We start from the raw sequence: 24,101 nt of genomic DNA, 5'->3' as shown, positions 1-24,101 counted from the left end.
ATCACCCAGTAACCTCTTATATACTCTCTGAGGCTCAGAGTGCTTGCCTGATGAAGAAAATGGGGATGGCAGCCTTCCCTGCCACACAAATTGGAGACAGCATTCCAAAGGGTTTTGTGACTATGTGAAAGAACATGTGCTCGGTCTCAGTCCAGTGTGAGGCTGATAAGACTCTTGCCCTTACAATAAGAACAGTAACAAGAGGCACATTGTCTGTACCGTATAGACTGATAAAGAGGGGTTTCTCCCATGGGCCTCACTGCAGCATATTTCATCCCCATAAGAACAAGAAGTATATTATTCTGTTATTTTTCTCTTGTCAACCAAGCACGAAAAGAACGTTGAGCAAACTGTGTTGTCCTGTGATGCAGTGCCCCTTTGTGGATATGTAGTTAAGAATATGAAATTGATATGTTCTAGAAAGCCTGTTTTTCCCTCTACCATGTTTCTCATTTTCTTACATAATTATGTCAGGGTTGTGTTTCTTTTTATTGCATGAACCTTAGTACCTGTTTCTATGCTCACTTCTCAATGTTTGCCTTTCTAATCAAATGGAGTCAATCACCTTAGTAGAGGAGGCTTTTCATTTCCTCAGAAAGGGATTTTTTATTAAGTATGAGGGTAAAAGGTCATGAAGGTCATACCTCAGGGAAAAGAAAAATGTCATTGTGTTCTACTCTTTTCACAGACAGGTCTGAAGAGTAATAACAAGGATTCCAACAAGCATAATCGTGTACATCTTGAATTGTGGACTTGAATCGTGCACAATTCAAGTCCAAAGTCGGCTTCCCAGAGTTTCTAAGAAGCAGAGTCATACTGAGAAACCTGTATTAGGAGTATGACATAAACCTTCAATTTCAGTTACTTAGGAAGCTGAGGCAGGAGGATATCTTTGAACTCTTAAGTTCAAGACCAGCCTGGGAACATTTTAAAATCTGATCTCCCAAAAACAAACAACAAAAGTACCTTTATCTGGGCTTCACAGACATTAAGCTTCTGGAAGACAGGTGTATTTAGAAAGGCAGATGTGTTTTGTCTTTGAGATGTTATGAATCCAGCTTAGGACCTCACACCTACCAAACACTCTTGAATTTAGCACTGAGCTAATTCCCAGTCCAGGGAGCCTCATTTCCATCCAACATCTTAAATAACAGTTTTAGAAGTTTTACTCATTACCGTGGTTGTCTATAGACTCTGAGTATGTACTCTTTAACCTAGCAATCAATCCTACTAAAAGAAATGATCAAAGATGGGAAGTGAGATGATTACACTTGATGAGAATAACTGTGGCAATTGAGATGTAACCATAATGCAAACATTCAATGCTGGAAAACAGTTAAGGGAATTTCGATAAATTCATGAATTGCTGTATGTTTTAGCACAGTTCAAATACTACAGTTTTCTTATTTATTCATTATAAAACTTCTATGAAGCCAACACTATTTTTCACATTTTCTTTTAGGGAGATTAAGTAGCTTAACTGAAAATAAAGTGTTTAATTGCTGAGAAAACTAGGATTACAACCCAAGTATACATGATTAGAAAATTTATGCTTTACTATAAAAGTCATCAATTTAAAGACTTATTTAAAAAAAAACACACAAACCCTATAGAGTTTTACACACAAAGGGCTTCCCCCTTGTTTCTCTTTCTTTTTACTTTTCCATGTATATGTTGTATTAATCAACTTTCTGATACTATGACAAAATCCCTGAGATAGTTAACTAATAAGGATGAAGGAGTTTTTTCCATTCATGGTTTCACAGGTTCCAGTATACGGTCAATTGCTTTTGGCTACCTCATCCACTTCACTGAGGCTAAGGACAGGCTTAGAACCCAGAGTCCTCTTCAAAGGACACTGTCCTCTTCTTTCCACTTGTCCCCACCTCCTTCCTTTGTCCTCTCCCAATAAGGCCCTTTTTCTGGAGACTAAACCTTTACTATGCCAACATGTGATATGATACATGGGACAGTCCTACACTGAAGCAAGAAGATGATGAGATCAATGCCAACCTGGGCATGTAGTAAGGTTCTGTCTTAGAAGATAAAGGAAAAAGGTAGATGAAACATAATATGGGGCTCTACACACTAAAAAAGACTGTAAAATAAAATCAAGTCTTAGATATGTTGGCATATGCCTATAGTCTCAGCACTCCAAAGATCAAGGTAAGAGAATCCCAAATTTAAGTCTAAATCTGGGATTCAAAGCAAGACCTTATGTCAAATACAGTGCATATATATGTATACATATATGTATGTAATATATATGTATATATATGTGTGTGTGTGTGTGTGTGTGTGTGTATATATATATATATATATATATATATATATACAATATGCTTAGCCAACTGTAACAGTAACTCAAAAAGCTGAACAGAGGGTAGCAGCTATAGAAAATTCGGGGTTATGAGTGGTCTTTTCCACTCTGCATATGTGAATCCATGTGTGGCAGATGCTTCAGGTTTAAAGCCTGGCTGTGTGGACAGTGTATGAAACAGTCAGATTTGTGTTTTTAATAGTATTTGACATTGCTAATCACTTTTCTGAGCCAAGGGCTTATTTATAAAAGCTGACAGGATACTATCCTTTGCGAATGACAAACAGTTCATCAACAACATTAAGCCCTTTGTGTTACCTGTGTTTATGTACCTGTCTCTCCCAATCTTTTTTTTATAAAGTAAATGTTAAATCTGAAAGACATTTTAAATAGTGAGAGAACAAAAGGGCCATATTGTGAAATGGAATTAGCTGATTGGATTTCTGAGGTAGAGTCAAAGCTGCACTCAATCCATATCTGCTTATTGGCAACTCTTCCTCAAACCCATTGTCTTTCCTTCAACACTCTTCTTTGTTGTCTTTAAAACAATAGTTCTCCTGGTTTGAATTTGTTGTGTTGGTGTGTGAGGACTAGACTCCACAGTAGCTGTCCGTGTGAAATTCCTAGGAAGCCTGTCACAATCTCCTTTCTGTGCTGATTTCTCTCCAAAATGAACATAATTTAAGAACTGAAGTGCTACGTCCTTGGGGGAAAAAAAATTAAGGCCTTGTTTTCAAGTCTCACCTTATTTTAACAGAGCTATCCAAGAATACTGGAGGCATTTATGAAGGGTTAGAAATGGCCTTTCAAAATAAGCTACTGGTCTTAGCCAGAGTCATCCAAAAGAGTTTCAGCTGGACTGGAGAGATGGCTTATTTGATTAGAGCACCTGTTACTCTTCCAGGGGCCCCAAAGCTAGTTTTCAACACCAACACAATGGCTCACAGCAACTCCAGTTCTACGATATCAGAAACCATTTACTGGCCCGCAGGCACCAAGCATGCATGTGGCACACACACACAGATGCATATGCATAAAAAGTCATTTAAAAGGTGTGGTTGCTATCTATTTCTAAGTTCTTGTAGAGTTAATTCTGGCTTTCAGGGTTTTTTTTCCCCTTTTCTATCTGGTTATGGGATTAACTTTAAAGGTCTACCATGCCTCTTTATTTTGCTTCCATTAAATAGCACATTTATTGAGTGTCTATTGTGTGCCAGATAGTTCTTTAAATGCTGTGGGGTTCAAAAACACAGAAGATGAAGACCCTAGTGGCTCATAGTCTAGTAGAGGAGAAAATACTAAATAAGCTTAAGTAATGCCAGATTACATACAGAAAGTGCCATTTAGGGGGTAGAGATAAAAGAAACACTCATGGGAGATGGAGGGGGAGAATAATTATAATGATAATCTGCCAAGAAGGCTTTATTAAGGACATGGCACTCGAACTTGGCTTGAAAATCTGGAAGCCTTTCAATAGACAGAAATGAACAACAGCTTATAGTATGTTCTCAGTTAATGCTTACTGAAGGTATTAATAAAAAGCTCAAATGTGAGATGTGCTTGAAAAATAGCAAGTTCACTAATATATACCTAACCACAAAATCTCCTCATGTAAAAAAATTCTAATGCAAACAGTTCGTGTTGTACACAAAGGATGCATTCTTGAAAATTAACATGAAATGCTTATGTCAAAAGCAATTTTCCTATATGAAATAATGGGTAAGCATAGATTTGAAGTTTTAGTTAAACTATACTGATGTTTGTTCTAGCATGGACTCACTATTCTCAAAGAATGGTCTCTGAACTCTGGAAGTCCCTGAACTCCAGCGGGCCACAAGATCAAAACTACTTCTGCAACAATATTAAAAATTTGTTTGTTGTTTTTACGGTGTTGATATTTGCCAAAACATGGACTAGCGAAACTGTTGGCAGCACTATATAAAGAAAAGGAGTGACACTAAAATGCAGTTGTCACCATAATCATCATTACATATGTCTGCAGGAAAATAAGTGGCAGTCACCTAAGAATACTGTCGCTGAAGCTTTGGAAATTACTGAATTTATTAAACCTTAACCCTTAAATGCAATTGCTTATTAGTTTGGGTTATGAACTAAAAGTACACAAAGTATTTATGTCTCAGCTATATGTCAGTGTGTATCTCAAGGAAACACTCTTGAGAGATTAGTGATGTAAACTAAATGTAGCCCCTATCCATCATTTGTGATTTTGAATTCCATAATAGTTTGGGCTATAAAGTGGGAAGTACGCAAAGTAAGCTTCAGCTGTATGCAAATGCACATTTCAAGGAACTCCGTTTATACATCATTGTCTTCAAAAGGAACAAGGGGGGCTGAGAGCATAAGGAAAATAATTACTCATTTATTGCTAATGAAAAAACTCTAGCTTTCAAGAGAAGACTAAGAGCTGGCAAGAACATGAGGCAACTGGCCACACTGTATCCACAGTCCCAAAGCACAGATGAGAAGTTCTTTTTATTCAGTCTGGGACTCCAGCCATGAGATGGTGGCACCCACAGTTAGATCTTTCCACCTCTGCTAACATCATCTAGAAAATCCTTCACAGGCAAGCTCAGAGACTTTCCTCCCTGTTCATTCTAAGTCTTGTCAATTTGACAATCATGATAAATCATCACCAACTCTCACCAAAAAAACAAAGGGTGGGACCTAGAGGACCAAAAATGGGTGACGAGGCAGCAATTGCAGCCGGAATTGAGGATAATAGCACAAAGCCTTGGGGACAGATAACAAGGAAAATAAAATGGACTCTCATTCATTGTCAGTAAGGGTCTGTTAGTGGAGAGCCATTGAAACATTAGGAGTTCCGTAGAACTAAGCCACACGAATAAAAAGCTATGTCCCAAAGATCAAAAGAAAGAAGCATGTCCTTTAATAAATATATTGGCTATGATAAAGCAGAATGATCTAAAAGCACCTTACTGAAAGTGCAGAAGAGAGAACTATTTACAGTGTCTTTCAACTGCTCAAAATATGGGAAGTGACAAGTGTAAGTCTGTGTTTATTTCATTACAGACAGGTGTTGTTTTCACATAGTGAAGGTAAATGCCATTCTAGTGCACTTTCACAGGAAGTTTTCCTGATCTTTGTGTCCTACTAGACCATACATAAGCTTCATCTGTCAAGGAACTTACATGCAGTGGCACAGGAATATAAAATGTGATGTATCCTCTGACTTCAGTGTGGTTTAAGTAGACTGCAAGAATAGAGAATCATGTCAAGGGCTGCGGAATTGTCCAGAAGTATGACGCTCTGAAATATATAAGTAATTTCCACATAGTTAAATTTGAAGTTGAGTTTTTTTTTTAAAACGGAGTTTTGCTATGTTACTATATGGACCCTTTGAAAACAGTTGTTAAAAGATATGTACTTCGTGGTAACACATTCTTCTAACCCTACCAGAAGAAAAAAAAATAAGGAGAGTTTCTATAGACCTGTTATTCTCTTTCAGCTCCTGAGAACCATGTCTGTGCCCAAGGGTAAGGTTGTGGACAAAAGCCTGGATGAGGAAGGACTGGAAAGTGGAGACTGCGGCGATGACGAAGATGAGTGCATTGGAAGCTCTGGCGACGGGATGATGAAAGTGAAGAATCAACTGCGCTTCCTGGCAGGTAACTGGCTGAAAAAGCTGATGCTCTCAGAGCCTAAAAACTCAATTGCTAAAAACACCTGCAGCACACAGTGCCATGAACTCTTTTAGGAAAGTTGATTTCAGGTTTCCCACCCCAAACCCACATCTCTGACCCTGGGAAGACCAGAAAGGCATTGTCCTGTTTTTGGTTTTGTTTTTGTTTTCCTTTCTTTTTTTTTTTTATTTGACTAAAAGTTAATTGAGCTGATCAGTAGGTTCTGTTTTTCCAGTGGAGCTGTCCTTAGGCCTACTTGGTTATGCAAAGAAATGCTGTCTTGGAAATCTTGGACAAACCTATGGTGAATCTTGGGGTTGTAGTGGGGCACAGTACTTGCATCTCCTGTGTGAGGTACGAGGTTTAATCCCCAACACCCCAAAAAGGGAGCAGACCAACAATGGGATAACTGTAAAGGAAGAGCTATGGGCTGGCCTTTCCTTCTTCAAACAACATGTCTATTTTCTTTTCTCAAAGCAGTCTAGTACAGTTAGAACACACCACTGTATTGCTACATAAAAACAATAGCAATAGAAAAGAGAAATAAACAGAGATGCTGGCGTCACTAAGGAAATGCAATAGCAACAACAACCAATCTCCTCGTATTTCTTGTGTCTCAGAGTTTCTAAGTCCTTTCATCCTGACATGCGTTGCATTCTAAATCCTTCCCAATAAATCTGGGCTCAGAGAAGGAATGAGATTTCTCTACATGGAAGAGACGGACTTTCATTACCAAGCCTTTTCCTCCTCAGCACATTGCTTCTCTCTGAAATCTATTGTCCCTGGCCTCCCGTTTCTCTCATAGCCTCGTTCCCTTAACTAACTGCTATCTATCTGATCTGGCCCTACAAGCTAGTGTCCAGCCGCAGGTCTCATTTGTCTCCTTTTAAGCTTCTCTGGAGAGAACACACACATTGGATCTACTCTCCCTCTTTAAATGTTTTCTTGGAGTCAGTTCTTTTTCATTAAAATCTTCCCTCTTAACAAAATTTTATGTGTACTGTAAGCACTATTAATTAGGTCCAATTTGGTCAAGAGCAAATGTCCAGCACTCTCCATCTTGCATGCCTAAAGTACTCTATGCCCATTGAACAGCACCTCTTTATTTTTCCCAGACAGTCCCCAGCCCTGGAAAATGGGCTTATTTTGCTCTAAGGCTTCTGAGTTTCACTGATTCGTAACTCATATAAAGTAGAATTGTACACTGAGTTCAAGCCCCTTCGATGTGTACGGTATGCTGGAATGGTTTTTTTCCTCCTCCATTTCTTGGATTGTATTTTGTTTTTTTGAGTCAACATCCTAGGATAACTTCATACTTAATATGTACCTGAGAATGACTTTAAACTGCTGATTCTCCTGCCTGCAACACCCCAGTGCAGGCATGCTCTACCACACACACACACACACACACACACACACACACACACACACACACACCTGTACCTCTTATTCATCTTCCTTCTGTAGACATTTAGGTTGCTTTGTCTTTTTTTTATTGCTTTGCTACTGTAGAGATGACATAAAATCACTACTATCAATATCAGGCCACACCTCCATTCGGTCAGTAATATTTTATATCTGATTTTTCTCACCATTTTCTTCTATTTGATGTGTCAGAAATCAAAGTTATAAAATGACTATCTAACTGGTTCCTTTTATAACCTCCTTTTCCTAATTCTGCCACACTTCTCTTGGTCACTGAGACTTAACCTAAAGTCATCTTTTGGTTCTTTCTTTTCTTTCTACTTTGTTTCTCATATGCAGTTGCTCTCCAAATCCAAGTTGATGGCTTCTTTTTCACATTTTCTGTTTCTATCACTGCTTCCTCTCATCCCCACCTTCCACACCCCTGCAATTAAATCCTAAGTGGCTGCCAGGATTCCAGGCTCAGGCAGGAATATTGTGAGCCTTAGGTGAACAAATTAGCAAACAAAGAATTACAGAGCCAGGCAGAAGATTCCAACAATTCATCATGCACAGATGACACGTTAATCTTTCTGAAGCATCTTATACTCTCCCTGGCTCAGCTGCCTTCGTCCTGTCCCCATTGCTTTGAAGATAATGCTCTGATCCTCCTCAGAATTCTAAGAGACTTGTAGTCTAGCCCCAACTAACCTTCTGACCACATTTCCTACCATTAGCCACATATACACATTTTACTTCAGCTTTAAAAGCTGTATTTATACCCCTTGAACCCCATAAACATGCTGTGCTGGTTTCTATCTTCATACCAGTGTCCGTGTTTATGTCTATAAAGATAAGTCTCTTTTCTTCCTTCTTAAATCATACCTGACCCCCACAGTACATTCACATAAGATTCAGAGACAAGAAAGTTAAGTTTTGCTATGGAGACTTCTTACATGTTAGTATGACTTAGAAAAAAATTCCTTAAGTCTGACTATTTCCTTTCTAATACTCCGCTCATCAAATGGAGATCACACCCTAACATGGGCCTGTTTTGCAGGAACATATCAAGGGAACAGTTGACAACATGGCCCACTAGGTACTCCATAATTGTTAGCTTCCCTCCTAAAAGTCTTTTTAAAAACAATTGATATATGGAATACAATTTTCTGAACGAATTACTAAAATAAGCTCCGCCAATGCTTTCAAGATATGCTCTAAAGTGAGTTCGTGGTTCCACGAGGGCAGATTCAGGACTGATATGCAGGCAGTCTGGTTTCAGAGGCTACTACTCTCGAACAAATCTATTCAAATGTTTTCTTTGCTCCTTCCTCAGTATAGCCATGAAAATATGCAAATGAGTTTTGTATTATGCCAGAAAGTAAGCATGCTTTGTCTGAAAGCCCAAAATCCAAAATCAAACCTTCTGAGAGCCAACACAATGCTCAAATTGTGTCAAATATTTAGAGATGTTCCACTAATCAAGACCACATAAATATCCTATAATCTGGAAAAAAAAAAAAAAAAAAAAAAAAACATCAAAACCTGAAGCACTTTGGGTCCTAACCCAACCTGTGTTTAGCAACTCTTGTGACCATATAAATTATAAAGATTTTCCAGACGACTAACCAAACTGCTAACTAATACCAGCACTGGTCCTCGGTTCATAGACTGCTCATTTCAACCCAGGATTTTCTGCATGAAAGCCTTGTCCCTATCCATTTTAAAAAATGTTCTATAGTTACAAGGTGACCTAACTTTCATAGGCAGTGCTTTATGGGGATCCTTGTCAGGGACATTATCAAATGTACTTAGATGGCATCCTTGGTTTCCCATTGTTTACATGCACATTGATCCTCTCAAAGAACTCTAGGCAGTTTGTAAGGCATGGTTAACCTTAAGGACTTTGTAAACTGTAAAACACTGTGCAGAAGGTAGTTAATTTAATTCATAGGGAAAATGATGCCCTGACTCTAAAGTAGTACATGTGCCTACCCTGATCAGTGATTCTACCAGCCTGTAGTTCCTTGGGTCTCCTTTAAAACACTTCTTGTGGAGAAGAAACTCATTGCCAATATGTCACGCTCAAGGCACAATAGCTATTTGGAACAACAGGCTATACACATTGGTTAGCTGTTATATAATTTCACCCAAAATCTGGGTGGATGCCATGTGGTGCTGATGATTCATCTTCATCCATTTCTTTAGTCAACTTGATTTGGAACATGATGTGCATTTACCATTTCATTTAGTACTGCAAATTGCCACCTCCAGAAGGCATCTTGGGAATAAAAAGCATGGCTTAGAGTCTGTTCAGTTCTCTTATATCTTCCTTTTGTCCCTGAACAGATCTTTTACATCATAACCAGTGAGTGATCCTATTGGCTAGACCATGTTGGCTTGCTTCTTCCTTTCTTTTGATATACTACATGTAATGCATTTCTTTTCTTGGGCTTTGTTTCTAAACTCTCACATGTCCTAATGAAAGTGCATTTCACTGTTTAGGAGACAATTTCTCCATCTATAACATAAAGGCAATGCATAAACCATTCTTACAGACTTGTCTACTGCCAACAGTATGTGATCGTGGTTTTGGCTGTGGTTTCTTCCAAGACTCTTATGAGAGTCTTTGGGGGATACCTTTTTATGTATTTCCACCTAACTAGCAGGTTCTCTGTTCTCTTCCGTGATATATTTCCCCTATTCTAACCACTCTGAAATTTCCAGTGAAGAAACTCAGCCTTCTTACAAAGAATTGCCTACACCTAGCCATCAGAACACTTGAATAACAAGATATTGCCAAGAAGATTTTATATTCCAAACTTTCTGACATATATTTACTTTTAAAACTCATCATAAATTTTGTTAAATGCTTCTCTTTTTAATGTCCCTGCCTCCATCCTTTCCTTCTTTTATTCCATCTTTTTCTTTTGTGTTTTGCATATTTTATTTTGTTCGGGAGTGGGCTTGTTGTTGATGTTTTGGTGGTTTTTTTTGGTTGGGGGGGGGATTAAGACAAAGTTTTACAGCATACCCAAGGGTAGCCTTGAATTGCCTCTAAATTCTCCTGCTTCAGCTGGGATTGTAGACATGGACCACCTAGCCCAATGCACCGAAATTATTATTTTTACATTAAAAATAGCAGTTTTTAGGGTTTCTACTCTTTTGATTGTTGCCTTAACTTTTTGGATGAGATGGCTGTAAAGCCATATCTCAACCACAGTTCCTTCTTTACCCATGGATTACCAAGAGTAGTATGTTTTCCTCTTGATGAGTATCTTAGTTCATTTATGCTGCTGTTAACAAATACTATAGACTGGATGATTTATAAAGAACAGCAATTAATTTCTCACAGTTCTGGCAGCTAGGAAGTCTAACATCAAAGCATCAGCATCTGGCATCTGCCAGAGTCCTTCTTGATGCATTCTTAGATGGTGGAAGATGCAAACGCTGATTCCTCACCTGGTAAAAGAGATAGAAGGGCAAAAATGAGCAAGTTTAGTATTCTCCCTCCAGTCCTGTTGTAAAGGACTAATCTGCTGCATTTGAATAGAGCGCACACATCCTTATCACCTGCTAACAATATTCCACTACCACTACCACAATACAGTTGTATAGGGAATTGAGTTTCAGGGTGAATTTTGGAGGGCACATGAATTTTCAAATCACACTACTTCCACATCTGTGAATGGGGGGTAACATTAGGTCTTATTATAGAGCATCATGGACATTTAAAACAAAAGATACATGTAAAGCATAGAGCTCAGTCCCCAGTACTCCAACACTGAAAAACAGATTCCTGCTATGAAGGGTGCTGTTCTTTTGTTTCTGTGGATGCTGATAGGATTTCAAAGAGCCTATAGATGTAAACCAACACTGTCTTAGAAACCCACTATAGTAATAAATTCATAGCATCCTATCACTTGTGAGATGGAGATGTGATCAGAAATTCAAGGTTATTTTCTACTACACAGGTTACACAGCAAGTTTGAGACCAGCCTGGGTCATGTGGAAATGTGTCTCAAAATAAGGAACTGGCTTCTTGTTTGTCTGTTTATTCAAAACATATGACAGAACATTTAAATCAAACAACTAGCCTGCAGCTATATATACTGACCTCTTCCTATTCAACTTGACTTTAAAGCTTTATTTACCCAGTATTAAAACCAATGCAGTATTTTGTGTCCATGGATACTTCTAAAAATGCTTGCTCTGAAGAACTTCCAGTCTCCTGGATATACATGTGGACTGCAAATAAAACCTGTGTTTTGTTCATTAGCCAGACAAGTCTGAAGATGAAACCTAGGCCGGTGCAGGTCCCTTTTTACCACTCTTCTGTTGGAATTGGGTAGCAAGCTGATCTCATTAGCCCACCTCCTAGAAGTCTTGTAGAAGTGGCTATAGGATTTATTTAACAGGAAAGCCAATAGTTCCATATCAAATATTCTTTCTCTGCAGTTAGTTTATATTTGAAAGGTAAAATGATAACTTTAAATAAATATTGGTTAGGAACTATTTTATTTTATTTGTTTAAAGATTTATTTATTTGTTATATATGAGTACACTGCAGCTGTCTTCAGACACACCAGAAGAAGGCATCCGATCTCATCACAGATGGTTGTGAGCCACCATGTAGTTGCTGGGAATTGAACTCAAGACCTCTGGAAGAGCAGTAAGTGCTCTTAATCACTGAGCCATCATTCCAGCCCAAAAAACTATTTTAAAACCACTTACTTTTATTTTTACTTCTATTCTTTTTCTTGAGATAAGGTCTCATAGACCCCTTGTTTGTCTTCAACCTACTATGTAGCCTAAATTGATGAAGTACAAGCAACAAGCGTGTGGCATAATACAGGATGGGCATTTCAATGATGTATTCTTCTACACTGTCAAGTCAAATCCTCACAAATGTGAGCTGGTAAGCACTGGGAATTAAGAAATTCATTGATGGGTTAGACTTGTGAAGGGGATAAAACCATCGAAGGAACTTTATGATAGGCCTTTTATCCCAGGTGATATCTGCAGACAGAGAGCTTTTGGAAGAATGAACCGCTCGGGTTGTTGTTTTAATGGGCGACATGTTTAGTCCAGTGCTGAGCTCAAAATACATTAGAAGCAATGATATATCTATCTACATTGACCAATTGGCAACAAATTCAGTCAAATACTACAGTACTTTCCCAAAATGGATTTCACATCGTGAGCAACCTAGTTTTACTTCCTCTGTAGTCTTTGGAAACATACCATACAGAGCTTCGACACTTAAGTTACAGGTTGTTTCTTGCTAAGTAATTCATGTTTGGACCTCTCAGGCAAGATCTTGCATTTATTAGGATTTCAGTCCCTTTGAATACATGGTGTCAATGCAAAAGGAGTCAATCTATCTACTAGGAAGGGGATCCTATCTAATGAGAGTGGGCACATTCTCCATACATAGGGCATCGAAGCTTCAAACATTAAAGACGTCATGCAGTCCAGAGAGTCGAGAAACTGGACCTGCTATTTCCCAGTGTGGGAACATTTAGACAGCATCCCTTACTTAGCTCCACAAAACTTCAGTTTCTGCATTTGACAAAGTGTTGATAACATGCCTACCCAGCTCATTAGTTGTTGAACCACATGTGATGGTGGATAGAAACATAGTTATAAAATTATAAAGCAGTGTGCCCATTTGAACTAATCTGACTAGCATTTAGTACTATTGGGTTCTAAATATTTTTTTATTTGCAAAAGCCTTCAACTAAAATGAAAAAGGTCCAAATGATCTGCCCAGTAATCTCCATTATACGTGTATTCTCTTCTCCATTCCTAAAAAAGGGGGCATTCGGTTACCTTTTAACTTGTTTTAACCTGAGGTGGTTTAAAGGAAGAAAGTATTTGAACAATGACAACTATGTCTGCTAAGTTGTGCAAATAACCACCGGATCGGAATAGTATTAGGTACCTACATCTTGAAAGAATCACAGCTAGTTACGGTGTGTTTTCTTTGGTGGGAGTAGGGCAGTAAGGGCAGGGCTGGACAGCTTGTTGGGGAGGGTCTAGAAGGGGTTCTTGATGCTTTCCACTATACCTTGTTCTTAGCTACAAGCAGCCTGCTTTCATGTCTAGGCCTTTGCTTTTAGGGAGTTAATACCTTGGGGAAGAGAAGGGAAGCAAAGCTCACTGTAATAACACTGTTCCCACACACAGACCAGGTGCTTCTTGCTAAGAGATTGACAAGACAGCCGATCTCAACTCTCCCTAAGAGCTTTGTGCGGCTTCTCCGGCTTACAAGGAAGGACTTAGATGTGAGCTTTAGCAATGATATAACCTGCCAATTGAGACATATACCAAGAAAGGCGCCTTCCAAATGTCTTCATGTTGACTAGGGAGTTACCAAAGGCAAGCTGGTGACAGATGTACAGAAGAAAAGTAGAAATTGTTTTATAAAGTCACCACAGTTTTGTTGTGTTTTCAGGAGTTTGTTGTTTGGGATTAGATTATTCAGATATTTTATTTCCCAGGTCTCTACCTTATAACAATGTGCCATAAAACCCTTGGGTTATGATGCCTTTATATCCAGGGAAATTGTGGGAGTTTTGTTTTGTTTTGGTTGGTTGGTTGGTTCATTGGTTTGTTTTTTTTTTTTTTTTTTTTTTTTTTTTGAGACAGAGTTTCTCTGTGTATCAGCCCTGGCTGTCCTGGAACTCTGTAGAACAGGATGGCCCTAAACTCAGAGATCTGCCTGCCTCTGCCTCTTGAATGCTGGGATTTAAAGATGTGTGCCACCACAGACCAGCATCAAGGATAATTATTTATAATATTATGGTTAATATGAACAATATAACATTATTACATTTTGCAATCATATTTCAACTAAAAATATTATGAACTTGGCTACCTGGGTTGTAATTGCTTTCCTCTGGAGGGGGAAACAATGCTAACCAATTCAGTGACAGCTTCAACTAAACTTTATAAGTATAGATAGAAAGGAAGGAGATGGCCAGGGACAGTCCTCAACTTATAGATAGAGGAAGAACCAGGCAGAAAGTGGCAATGTCAAAGTTTCTATTCGTGCTGGCAAGCAGATGGGAAGAGATTCCTGTGGGGCTAATATCTTCGAGGGGTCTAGGACAATGAGTTGGAGTGCCATCAAATAGAATGCTCTCACCTGCTGGAAAAGATATCAGAAAGGGGTAGATTTCTATTTAAATCCACATAATTTTTTATTTGCTACTTTTGGAAATTTCCCTGAAAAACAATGGTTATCTGAAAACTTAATCTTTGAGTTTTTCTCAATTTAGATGTTTTTTTTTTCTAATTTCGTGGATTATTGGTTTGGTTTGTTGTTGTGTCGTTGTTTTCTTGTTTGGCTTTGTTTGTTTTTAGACACAGTTACATACCATAGCCTAGACTCAGCTCAAGCCCATGAGAGTCCTCCATGCCCCAGCCTCTCAAGGGCTGAGCTTACCAATGTGATCTACCATGTCCAGTTTTGTTTTTAATTCATAGTTCTGATAATTTCCAAGTATACTGACTTTTATCTTTTTATTTTAAAAAAAATCCGAATGTACATAGCTGATTTAAGCCTTTAAGGTAAAAACAGGAGTGCTAGCATAGACTCTTCATTTGTAACCTGTGGGCGGACTTAAGCAGTGATATAATTACCAAGTACATTAAACAGAGCGGAGGTTGCCCTACAAATGTGAGTGTCTGCAGGCAGCCTGTGTGTGAGAGCAGGGGGAAATCTCATTAGCACCTTCAGAATGGCTTTCTGAGTAAAGTGATTTGCCCAAGTACCCATGAGCTCCTGGGAGAGTTTCAAGCATGTCTTTTTCATCCTATATCCAGAAGGTGCTAATGAGATTTCCTCCTGCTCACAGACTATCCCAGACACCAGAATTTGGAGGAAAGCCTCTACTCCACTTTTATTTACTTGGCAATTATATTGCTGATCAAGTCCAGCAATGAGCTACAAATTAGGAAAGTCTGTTTATGCTGGGCCCTCTGCCCCCATTTTTACCCTAAGGATTCAGCTGTTAGTCACTAAGTTCACCACCCCCACCCCCCACATACACACACATACCTGCTTAGTAGATGCCATTTAATAAACATTTCAGGACAGAGGCAGAAAGCTCACTGGTAGGGCTTTACCTACCATGTGGGAAGCCCTGGGTTTTATTCCCAGTATTACAAAGTAAATAGATAGATATTTTAATTAACCGTGTGGAGTGCTGGCATGATTTTTTTTACAGGACTAAAGACTTCACGCTTGCTAAGTAAGCACCTTACTGCTGAGCAACATCCCAAACCCCACGTGCACCATTTAGTTTTCACATCTGTTTGCTTTCACCCCATATTTGGCAGGGTAGCCAAGTGTCTCCACTCTCACTGTCTTATGAGCTGACTCCCTCTTCCAAGTCCCCTCCAGCTTCCCATAGCTGAACCTGTGAAGTCTGGTAGAAGAGATCACTGTACTATTCCACAAAGGTGTAGGGCAAGTCGGGGTAGGCAGTAAGTGAGCATCTGTAACCAAAGAGCATGAAGAGAAGGGTGGGAAGAACAGGAAGAATTTACACAGTGACAATGGGAAGGCAGTGTTCAGTCTACACAAGATGAGGATGGTGGGGGGTGGGCACATCACCTATGATTTAGTGGTCAGACATGGAACATCAGAGCAGAACTGGAAGCCAAGCATAAGGAGTCGTACTTTGACTGATAGAAGGATGAACTTTCCTATCCTTTCGGCAATTCCTCAGGGGAATGAATGACTTGCAAAGGGAGACAGTCAGCTCCTGACAATAGGGGAGTGTGGGTGGTAGTCACTACGCAAAATATATTTGGAAGATGAGTCTAATGGGCATAAAGTGAGTGTGGACTAATACCTCTGTCAGATCTCCATTTCCAAGCCGTTGAAAAGCTCTGAGGTGGCTTGGTTGTACAGAAGTAGAGCAAAAGAAAATGACAGGAAAACAAAATAGCTTTTCAGCCTAGAAGAAGAATGGGGGGCAGAATCTCTGCTTATTTGTATCTGAGCACATGTCACCAATTGCCATTTTCTGTACCTATTTTTCTTTGTGTGTGTAATTTGCGTAGTGTAACTATTCTTCTAAGCAAATGACTCCTTAAGATAGCACAGATTTTACCAGAAAACCATTTCTGCATCTTCTGTCACTCAAAGCCTGTGTCACTCAAAGCCTGTCTTTCTTCTGTGAGACAATAGATCTTCCTTCTTCCTGATTATCTACCTTCGCCACTGTGTTAGAAGACAGACTTGGAATAGAGTCCCCTCTGCCCCAGCCTCAAGCAATTAGCCTAAATGGCTGAATTATCAGGTTCTAGGTTATCTGGTTCACACTCATTTCCTACACTGCCCTCTCCAATCTGATTTTGGTCACAGAGAAGAAAGTAGTGTACCTCAAGTAATCTATGATCCAGAACTCTCTCTACCAAAGTAATCATGGACCAATATTTTTGTAGAATATAATAAAGATGCATTACTAGGGAAAGGAAATAACAAAGAGGCCCGCCAAAGATAAACCACACGTTTTAATTAAGAGATTCAACAGACCAAAGTATCTGTCGAGATGCTATAAAAGTTTAAGTGCTGACTTTCAGTTTCCGTTATCTTCCTGCAGATCAGCAATAAAGAGCAGGGTAGCAGAGTGCACTTCGAGCAGGGAAAAGTAGGTGTGTGTGTGTGTGTGTGTGTGTGTGTGTGTGTGTGTGTGAGTGTGTGTGTGTATCTGCTTGGCATCCCTCCTGACCTTGGTGAGATCTACTGAAAAGCAGTTTGATTAGGATGAGGGCAGTGGTCTGCTTGAGTTGTGTGGCATGTATCATAAAAGCCAATTGTTACATTTTCAGAATTTCTGTGAGCCAATTAGGTATATCCCTTATTAATAGAGATTAAACATTATAAATTTGTAATAAAATCAATTCTATTCAAAGAAGGATGATGCTCCAAAGTCACCCTATGCTAAGTACATTAGCCCATTGTCTAACTATGTCCATTGTATCTGTGAGGGAGGAGTACTCTATACTTTCCCCACTCTGCATCAAATGCCAGCACATCCGTAGCTTGATAGTACCCAAAATGGGAGTAGTTTCTCCTTTAGAAGTCAGCAAACACATTAAGTTAGGGTTTGAGTTATTGTGGTGTTGATTGCCTAGAATTTAGAAGTAGGTGAGTGATGGGGGAAACGTCAGTGGTATAACTTGTACTTGGAATTCTGTTCTAGGGGTAGCTATCACATCATGAATAGCACCCGATTTGTAGGAATATTCTCCCAAAATTTGAAAACTATTATCTGACAGTAAGAATCTCATTCTCGTCACTGATGAAATGAAGTCCCAACAGATACTTTATTTGTTCACTTCTGAGAGTGTCCTTAATGTAAGCCAGTAGAGCAACTCATATTCCTGTATAACTGCATTTGATAATCAGTTGTGATGTAGTTTAGTTATAGATGCAAACTTTTGGCAAAGGAAAGGCCAATGAAAGCATTCTGTGAAAACCATCCCCTATATGAAATTTATTATAAATAACATCATATATTATCTATAAATCATTTTCTGCACATCATTTATTCCAATAAAACTTAAAATAAAAGGGCATGCATACTTCTTATTTTGAGAGCCAGTTGTTAAATATTTACTAGCATACCACTGCAGTGAGGAGGTGCATTGGAAAGATTTATTTTCTCTGCTTCCTTCTTTCATCCTTCAAGGCTCTTAGCTTAAAGCAGCAGCTCTTCCCACCATGGAGAGAAGTTCCTGTCTTTCAAGATTATGCTAACAAATGAAAAAGCTTCTCAGTTTTAGTCACTTTGACTTCTAGGAATCCTAGGCTTGGAAACTTACTTAGCTCTGAGACTGCTAACCAGATCCATAAACTTGTTCTTTCCCAAAGCTCTTTGTTCCTTATTGAATTTGACAGGCTCCTTCTGAAGTCTTCCTTACCAATAGAAATCTCATCAGTTCCATCCCCAATCTGGACTAGAGTCTTGATAGGTCAGCTCATAGAGGCATAGAGACAAGTTGGAGAGTTTAGTCTACCTATCAAAGGGCATTAGGACAAATGAATCATGTGTGCTGTTATTAGCTCTGGTTTCAGAGACTGGAACTCTTAATATCAGATTACACTTTGTTGGCTTGGTGATCATTTTTTTAAAACCATCAACCATATGGGTAGAGGTTGGAAAGGAAGTTAAATTTGGAACACACTCCCACTCTTCTGTTCAACAATTCTTTCTTGTTTGTTCAGGGAGGCAATGCATCGCTCACACTCATGTACCCCACCAATACTCACACTCACGTACCCCACCAACAGAAGAAATGAAGAACTGAGATTCTCCCCCAAGGTGGTCAAATAACTGACTGTTTTCCACATACAAATGCAGCTGGATGTTAAAAATGGCCACACTCTGTTCCTGCCCATTTCTGAACTCGCCTGAGACACACAATGCTGAAAGACTAAATCCATAATGAAAAGAAGCACAAGGGTTTTGTGACTGTTAGTCTCCATCTGAGACACTAATTTCTGACTCAGAGATTCTTAGACTGTAGAGCCATGAATTTCTCTCTCTATTATTTTCTTTCTGTTCTGTCTTTACTTCTCCCCCACGTATCACTTCATCTGGAATGATAGCCGGAGCAAGAAAGATAGACTGTGGGGAGATGGACAATGATGATGATTTGGGACTGTCTGTGGAGTCATGCATATTGTATGCTAGCCCTTTCTAAGCTTAATTACAGAAGCCATAATTTAGCTTAAAATTGCTAAAAGGGAATTTGGAACCAGGTTAGTTAAGCGGTGAAAGTTGGTATGCCTTCTGTCCAGGAGAGATTAGAATCTTCTCAGTATCCAACTAAGAGTCAAAAAGCTGTCCTCCTTGCTGTCCCTAGATTCCAGGAAGAAATGAGTGACAGTGAAGCCAAATACTGTAACCTACCCTTCCACATCTGGCTCCAACCTTTTCCAGACCTGCCTCCCATTAACCTCTACCCTGCCCTATAATCCAGCTACTTTGTAGTTTTCACAAAATGTCATTTTAGTCATTTAAGCCTATCTGGGACTTTGTAAAGTCCTCTGTAACACACATAAAACACTTAGTCCAGTGTCTTTTCTTTGATAGATTTCAATAAGAAGTGACTTAATATTCTGCACAGGCTGATCTCTTAGCCCATAATTATTTCCCTTCTGCATCTTTTAAATTCACTTCAGAGGCACCTCTCCCTCTTAGGAAGCTTCACCCTAGGCAGAGTGCTTTGTTAATATTCTTCCTGGCACCTTGAGGTCAGGTAACTCCCAGGGCCTAGCCCATAATTATTGCTCAATTAGGGTCCGTTACATGGCCCTGACCATGCAAATAGCGAATGGGCACAATACCTGCTGGTATTATACGGTTGAAACTGCGGGAAGAAAAGAAGGCAACAGAAAGGGCATACATACCTAGCCAGAAAATTAGACTGTACTCCTGTTTGAGTACTTATTGTAGCATGCACAGTGGGTTATAGAAACACAAAGGAAAAGCTACAAACCCATACTGGAGTGGTCAGAACCCAAGCTGAATTTGAAACAACATATGGCATCAGGTGAAATGGGGAGAAAGCTTACAGGCAGGTATAAGTAAAGGCATGGGGATGAACAAGAGTTTGAGGATTTTCTGTGGTATAGCTGGAGCAGAAGGAAGCTAGAATTAAGGCTGGAAGATTTGCTAGAGAGTGTATCGTGAGGGCCATTCCAGTCCTGTCAGTGAATTTGGCCTTGATCCTTTGGCAGGCCCTATATATACATTTGCAGTAGGTATGCCATCTACCTATTAGCTCCTTCCTATCTGTCTCCCCATGGAAGACACTGATAATCAATCAGTCACAGCATCCCTTTCCACTGAGGTCAAACAGAGTCTTCTAAACGTTTGCAACATAGCACTACAGAAGAGTACCGTAACACTGCAGGGAACAGCACCATGAGGCTGAATGAACTTCTGTGTTTTGCTGGTTCAAAAGTTTAAGAGTGTGTGAATGTGTATACATGTGTGTGTGTGTGTGTGTGTGTGTGTGTGTGTGTGTGTGTGTGCCTGGATGATGAGAAGGTAGTGAGAGAATACAAGTGACAAGAAAAAAAGCAGTGGCCAGGATTCCACATTGGAAAGCCCACTCTGGAGGAAGAGATGAAGATGTGGAAGTAGGAAGTACCAACAGGACATACTTATTCAGGTGTGACAAAATAGCAAAGAAAATACAGGCAAGAACCAAGTCAGTGTTCCTACTTTGGAAGATGAGGAGTTGTCAAAGTTAGTCAGCAGACAAAACATGAAGGAGGTATTGCTGGCTTAGGCATAACAATAATCGGTCAGTGTTTTAGAGAGGGAGAGAGAGAATGAATGTGGAGGTAAGAAGACATTTGCTGAAGTCAGATCTCCCTCCTTCCTCTATGTAGGTTTAGCCCGGTGGTCCTCACCCTTCCTAATGCTGGGACACTAATACCTCATGTTGTGGTGACCCACAACCATAGCATTTTTTTTTTTTTTTTTGCTGCTTCACAACTGCAATTTTGCTACTGTTGTAAGTTGTGATATAAATATTTTTTTTCATTAGAAGAGATAGAACTTTACCAAAGGGTGGTAACCCAGAGGTTGAGAACTGCTTTTCTAGGGGATTGAACTCAAGTCATCAGGCTTAGTGGCAAGCACCTTGCCACAATGAGCCATCTTGCCAGCCCAGTAGCTCACAGCGTTGAATCCTTACTGCATGATTCTGAGTACTTTATTAAGTCAGATCAGTTTACTCTCTCAACAAGGCTGTAGGGTACATCCTATTATTGTTTGTGTATTATGGCTGGAACTATACAACGTAGTATATTGAAAAGCACAATCAAGGACACAAAATGGAACATTTTAGAGAAAGAGAAACTAAAAGCCATCCGTGCATCATTTAAATTAATATGGATGGAGCCAACTAGGTCACCAGGTACCCATGGAAGGGTTTATCAGTTCATCTCTAATGTTTTAGAAACCAAAGGATTTACAGTTCTTGGAAAAGAGCCCTTTCAATGTGCATGAATCCACCCTGCCATCCACATCTGTTCTACTTCCAAAGACAAACACCAGTAGGAATAGAATAAAAACAAGCCTATCCAAATGATGACCTAAATGGCTTCCAAATGAATCTTCAGATATAAAATACGTGTCCTATTCTAAAAAAAAGAAAAAAAGAGGAATAGAGGTTGAGGTCTGGCTAGCTTCCCAGCAGCCCATGTTACCAAAGTTATGATGAAAACAAGTCTGCCCTGAGAAACAAATGAAAAGGGCAAGGTTAGGAGGGGTATTGAATTTAAAAAATACATCACATGAAGCTTTGTTGGTTTTTCCAATGATTAATCTTTTCTCATTTCAATAATTGTGCTATGTGCATCTGTGTATATAAATATTTATGCTTGTTCCATTTGTAAAATAATTTCATATTTTCCAAAGTACTTTCTCTTGGTCATTTGAATATTACAGGAGACCTATGATTGCTTTAAGGACCTGGATGTTCCAGTTGCTACTTGAAGCGCTGTATTTTCATTTTAGCTTCACATCTGGCCCTCTTAACTAACTCAGCTATGTTGGTATTGCAGCGGCAAGCACTTTGCAGGAGTCAGACGCCACAGTTAGGAGAGAGCAAACATGTATGCCCTATTGTTTGAACCTGGAGGTTATGCTGAGGGCTTAGCTACCTGGGCTTTCCCACCTTTGAGCCAGGTGGAAGATTCATTTATGGCTGTGAAATCTTCACAATCGATGTGGTTGCTATAACTCTAAGCTTCCCTGAAGTACTGCTTTACCTATGTCTGGTACATTTTTCCATGTTGTATCTTTATTTTAATCTCTCTCAAAATATTGTCCTCTCTCTGGATTCCCCTTTGCGTCGGGATTGTGCATTGTAATTCTCAAATGTTGGTGAATTTGACAAACGGCCTTCTGTTACGGATTCCTAATTTCTTTCTTCCCATGGTGCTTTGGTGGAATCCTTTGTGTTAGTTGTTGCTGTGCTTTACTTTTCAGTACTGAGGATTAAACCCAGGGCCGTGAGCATGCTAGGTAAACATGCTACCAAAAAGCTACATCCTTAACCGTTTCTAAATTTTATTTTGAGATAGAACCTTGCTAAGTTTTCTGATCTGGACCCTAATGTAGGATCCATTAGCCTCAGTTTCCCAAGTAAGTAAAATTGCAGCTGTGTGCCATTCATGATTTTACAACTATTGAGGCTGTTTTATGGCTATCCAGTCTGTTCTAGAGATAACTCTATATGCATTTAACAAGAATGTATGAATTACTTTGTACTAGTTCATCTTCTGGCAGGATTCATTTAAAAGTGTAAAGTGAATTTTTTTTCCAGTATCAACTTCATATTTAAAAACAAGCTTCCTTCTATGACCCTTTTCTGTGGCTTTTAGTTAAGAGTATGTGAATTGTCAGTAGACCTACAGAAAGTCCTCTCCTTGCCATTGCAACGCCCTGAGCCTTTTAGAACCACATAGGAAGCACTTAACTATCCGCATGATGTTTCATTTTCTATCTTAACAGAAATAGCCTACCATTCTCAAACCTACTGCCACACTGCCTTAGTACAGATCACTGGTATAGGCAAGCACAGAAGATAGGGATGTTTAAAGATCAGAGCATGGCAGTTTGTTAGCTTGCCACTGGGATAACAGGGACTCCACTACGTTTGGATTGTTTTTGTTGTTTTGTTTTGTTCTAAACAGGCTAGTGTTGCTAGGGTTCTCAGTGACATACTCTAACTAGCTCTGTAAAATACCTTTCAGAACACTGAGCAAAGTAGCTAAGCTCAAATGTACAACACTCCGTGGCTAAGTGTGAGTGCCCTGTTAAAGTCAACTGTCATGCTTAAAGTCTATATTGATGTCATTTGTGGCGCTTAAACAAACAGTTGTGCCTCAAAAATAAGTCCTGCAATTGATTTCCTATTATAAATGGCATTTGGTATTGCTTTTTGTTGGAGAAACCATCCTCACTTGTAGATTTATAAGGTAATACAAATACACATCAAAGAAATAAAAATATTATGGTCAACCAAGATATTGGTTTAAAGACAAAAGAAAGAAATGTCTAATCCCCTTTCATGCTTCAAAATTCTTGTGATACTCATGCCATGCACATATGTGTGAGTTTATAAAGCTATATAGTAAAATCACAGACATTCACAGTAGGTGGGTTTTAAGATTCAGACACAGGAGAACTATATTCTCTATGTTTTTTTTTAAGTTCTTATATAAGAACTCCTAAAAATCCAACAAAAATATACCCTGCCTCTAAGTAATTAAATAGTGTACAGTGGCTATAGCAATAGAAAATACCAAGTACCAAGCAAGAGACAGTGAATCACTTCAAGCAATTGGTCATGGGACTAAACAGCGGACTCTCAGACCTACACTGTGTATATAATTCCACTTAGTAAATCAAGGTAGGGAAGGCAGTGAATCACATGCTGAGAAAAGAGGAAGGCCCACGTCAAAGGCCCCTGATTCTGCTGGGAGTTTGGAGAATGGATGCTTTTAAAGAAATTATTTTTTTCAACACACAATGAGTCATCTCCAGATGTGCCCATTTCGTCTCCGATTTGTTAATACCTCTGTTTTAAAATGCTCTTTTCCAATACAAATGTGTTAAGGCTGATGTTTCTAGCGTAACCAAAATTTGTATAATCTAGAAATGAATTCCATC

General features: G+C 39.2%; 1 protein-coding gene across 1 annotated transcript in view; it reads left to right on the top strand.

Moving 5' to 3' along the window:
* The window catches only part of GPC3 (glypican 3), a 313,583-nt gene that overhangs the window by 264,756 nt on the left and 24,726 nt on the right, over positions 1–24,101 (top strand). Inside the window, exon 7 of the mRNA XM_080910639.1 lies at positions 5,808–5,967. Coding sequence (XP_080766765.1) covers positions 5,808–5,967 — 160 coding nt within the window. The remainder of the gene's footprint in view (positions 1–5,807; positions 5,968–24,101) is intronic.

The sequence above is a fragment of the Micromys minutus genome, assembly GCF_963924665.1.
Source record: "Micromys minutus genome assembly, chromosome: X".
Lineage (NCBI taxonomy): Eukaryota > Metazoa > Chordata > Mammalia > Rodentia > Muridae > Micromys > Micromys minutus.
Note: the sequence above shows the minus strand (reverse complement) of the source record. Positions and strands in the feature narration are given on the sequence as shown.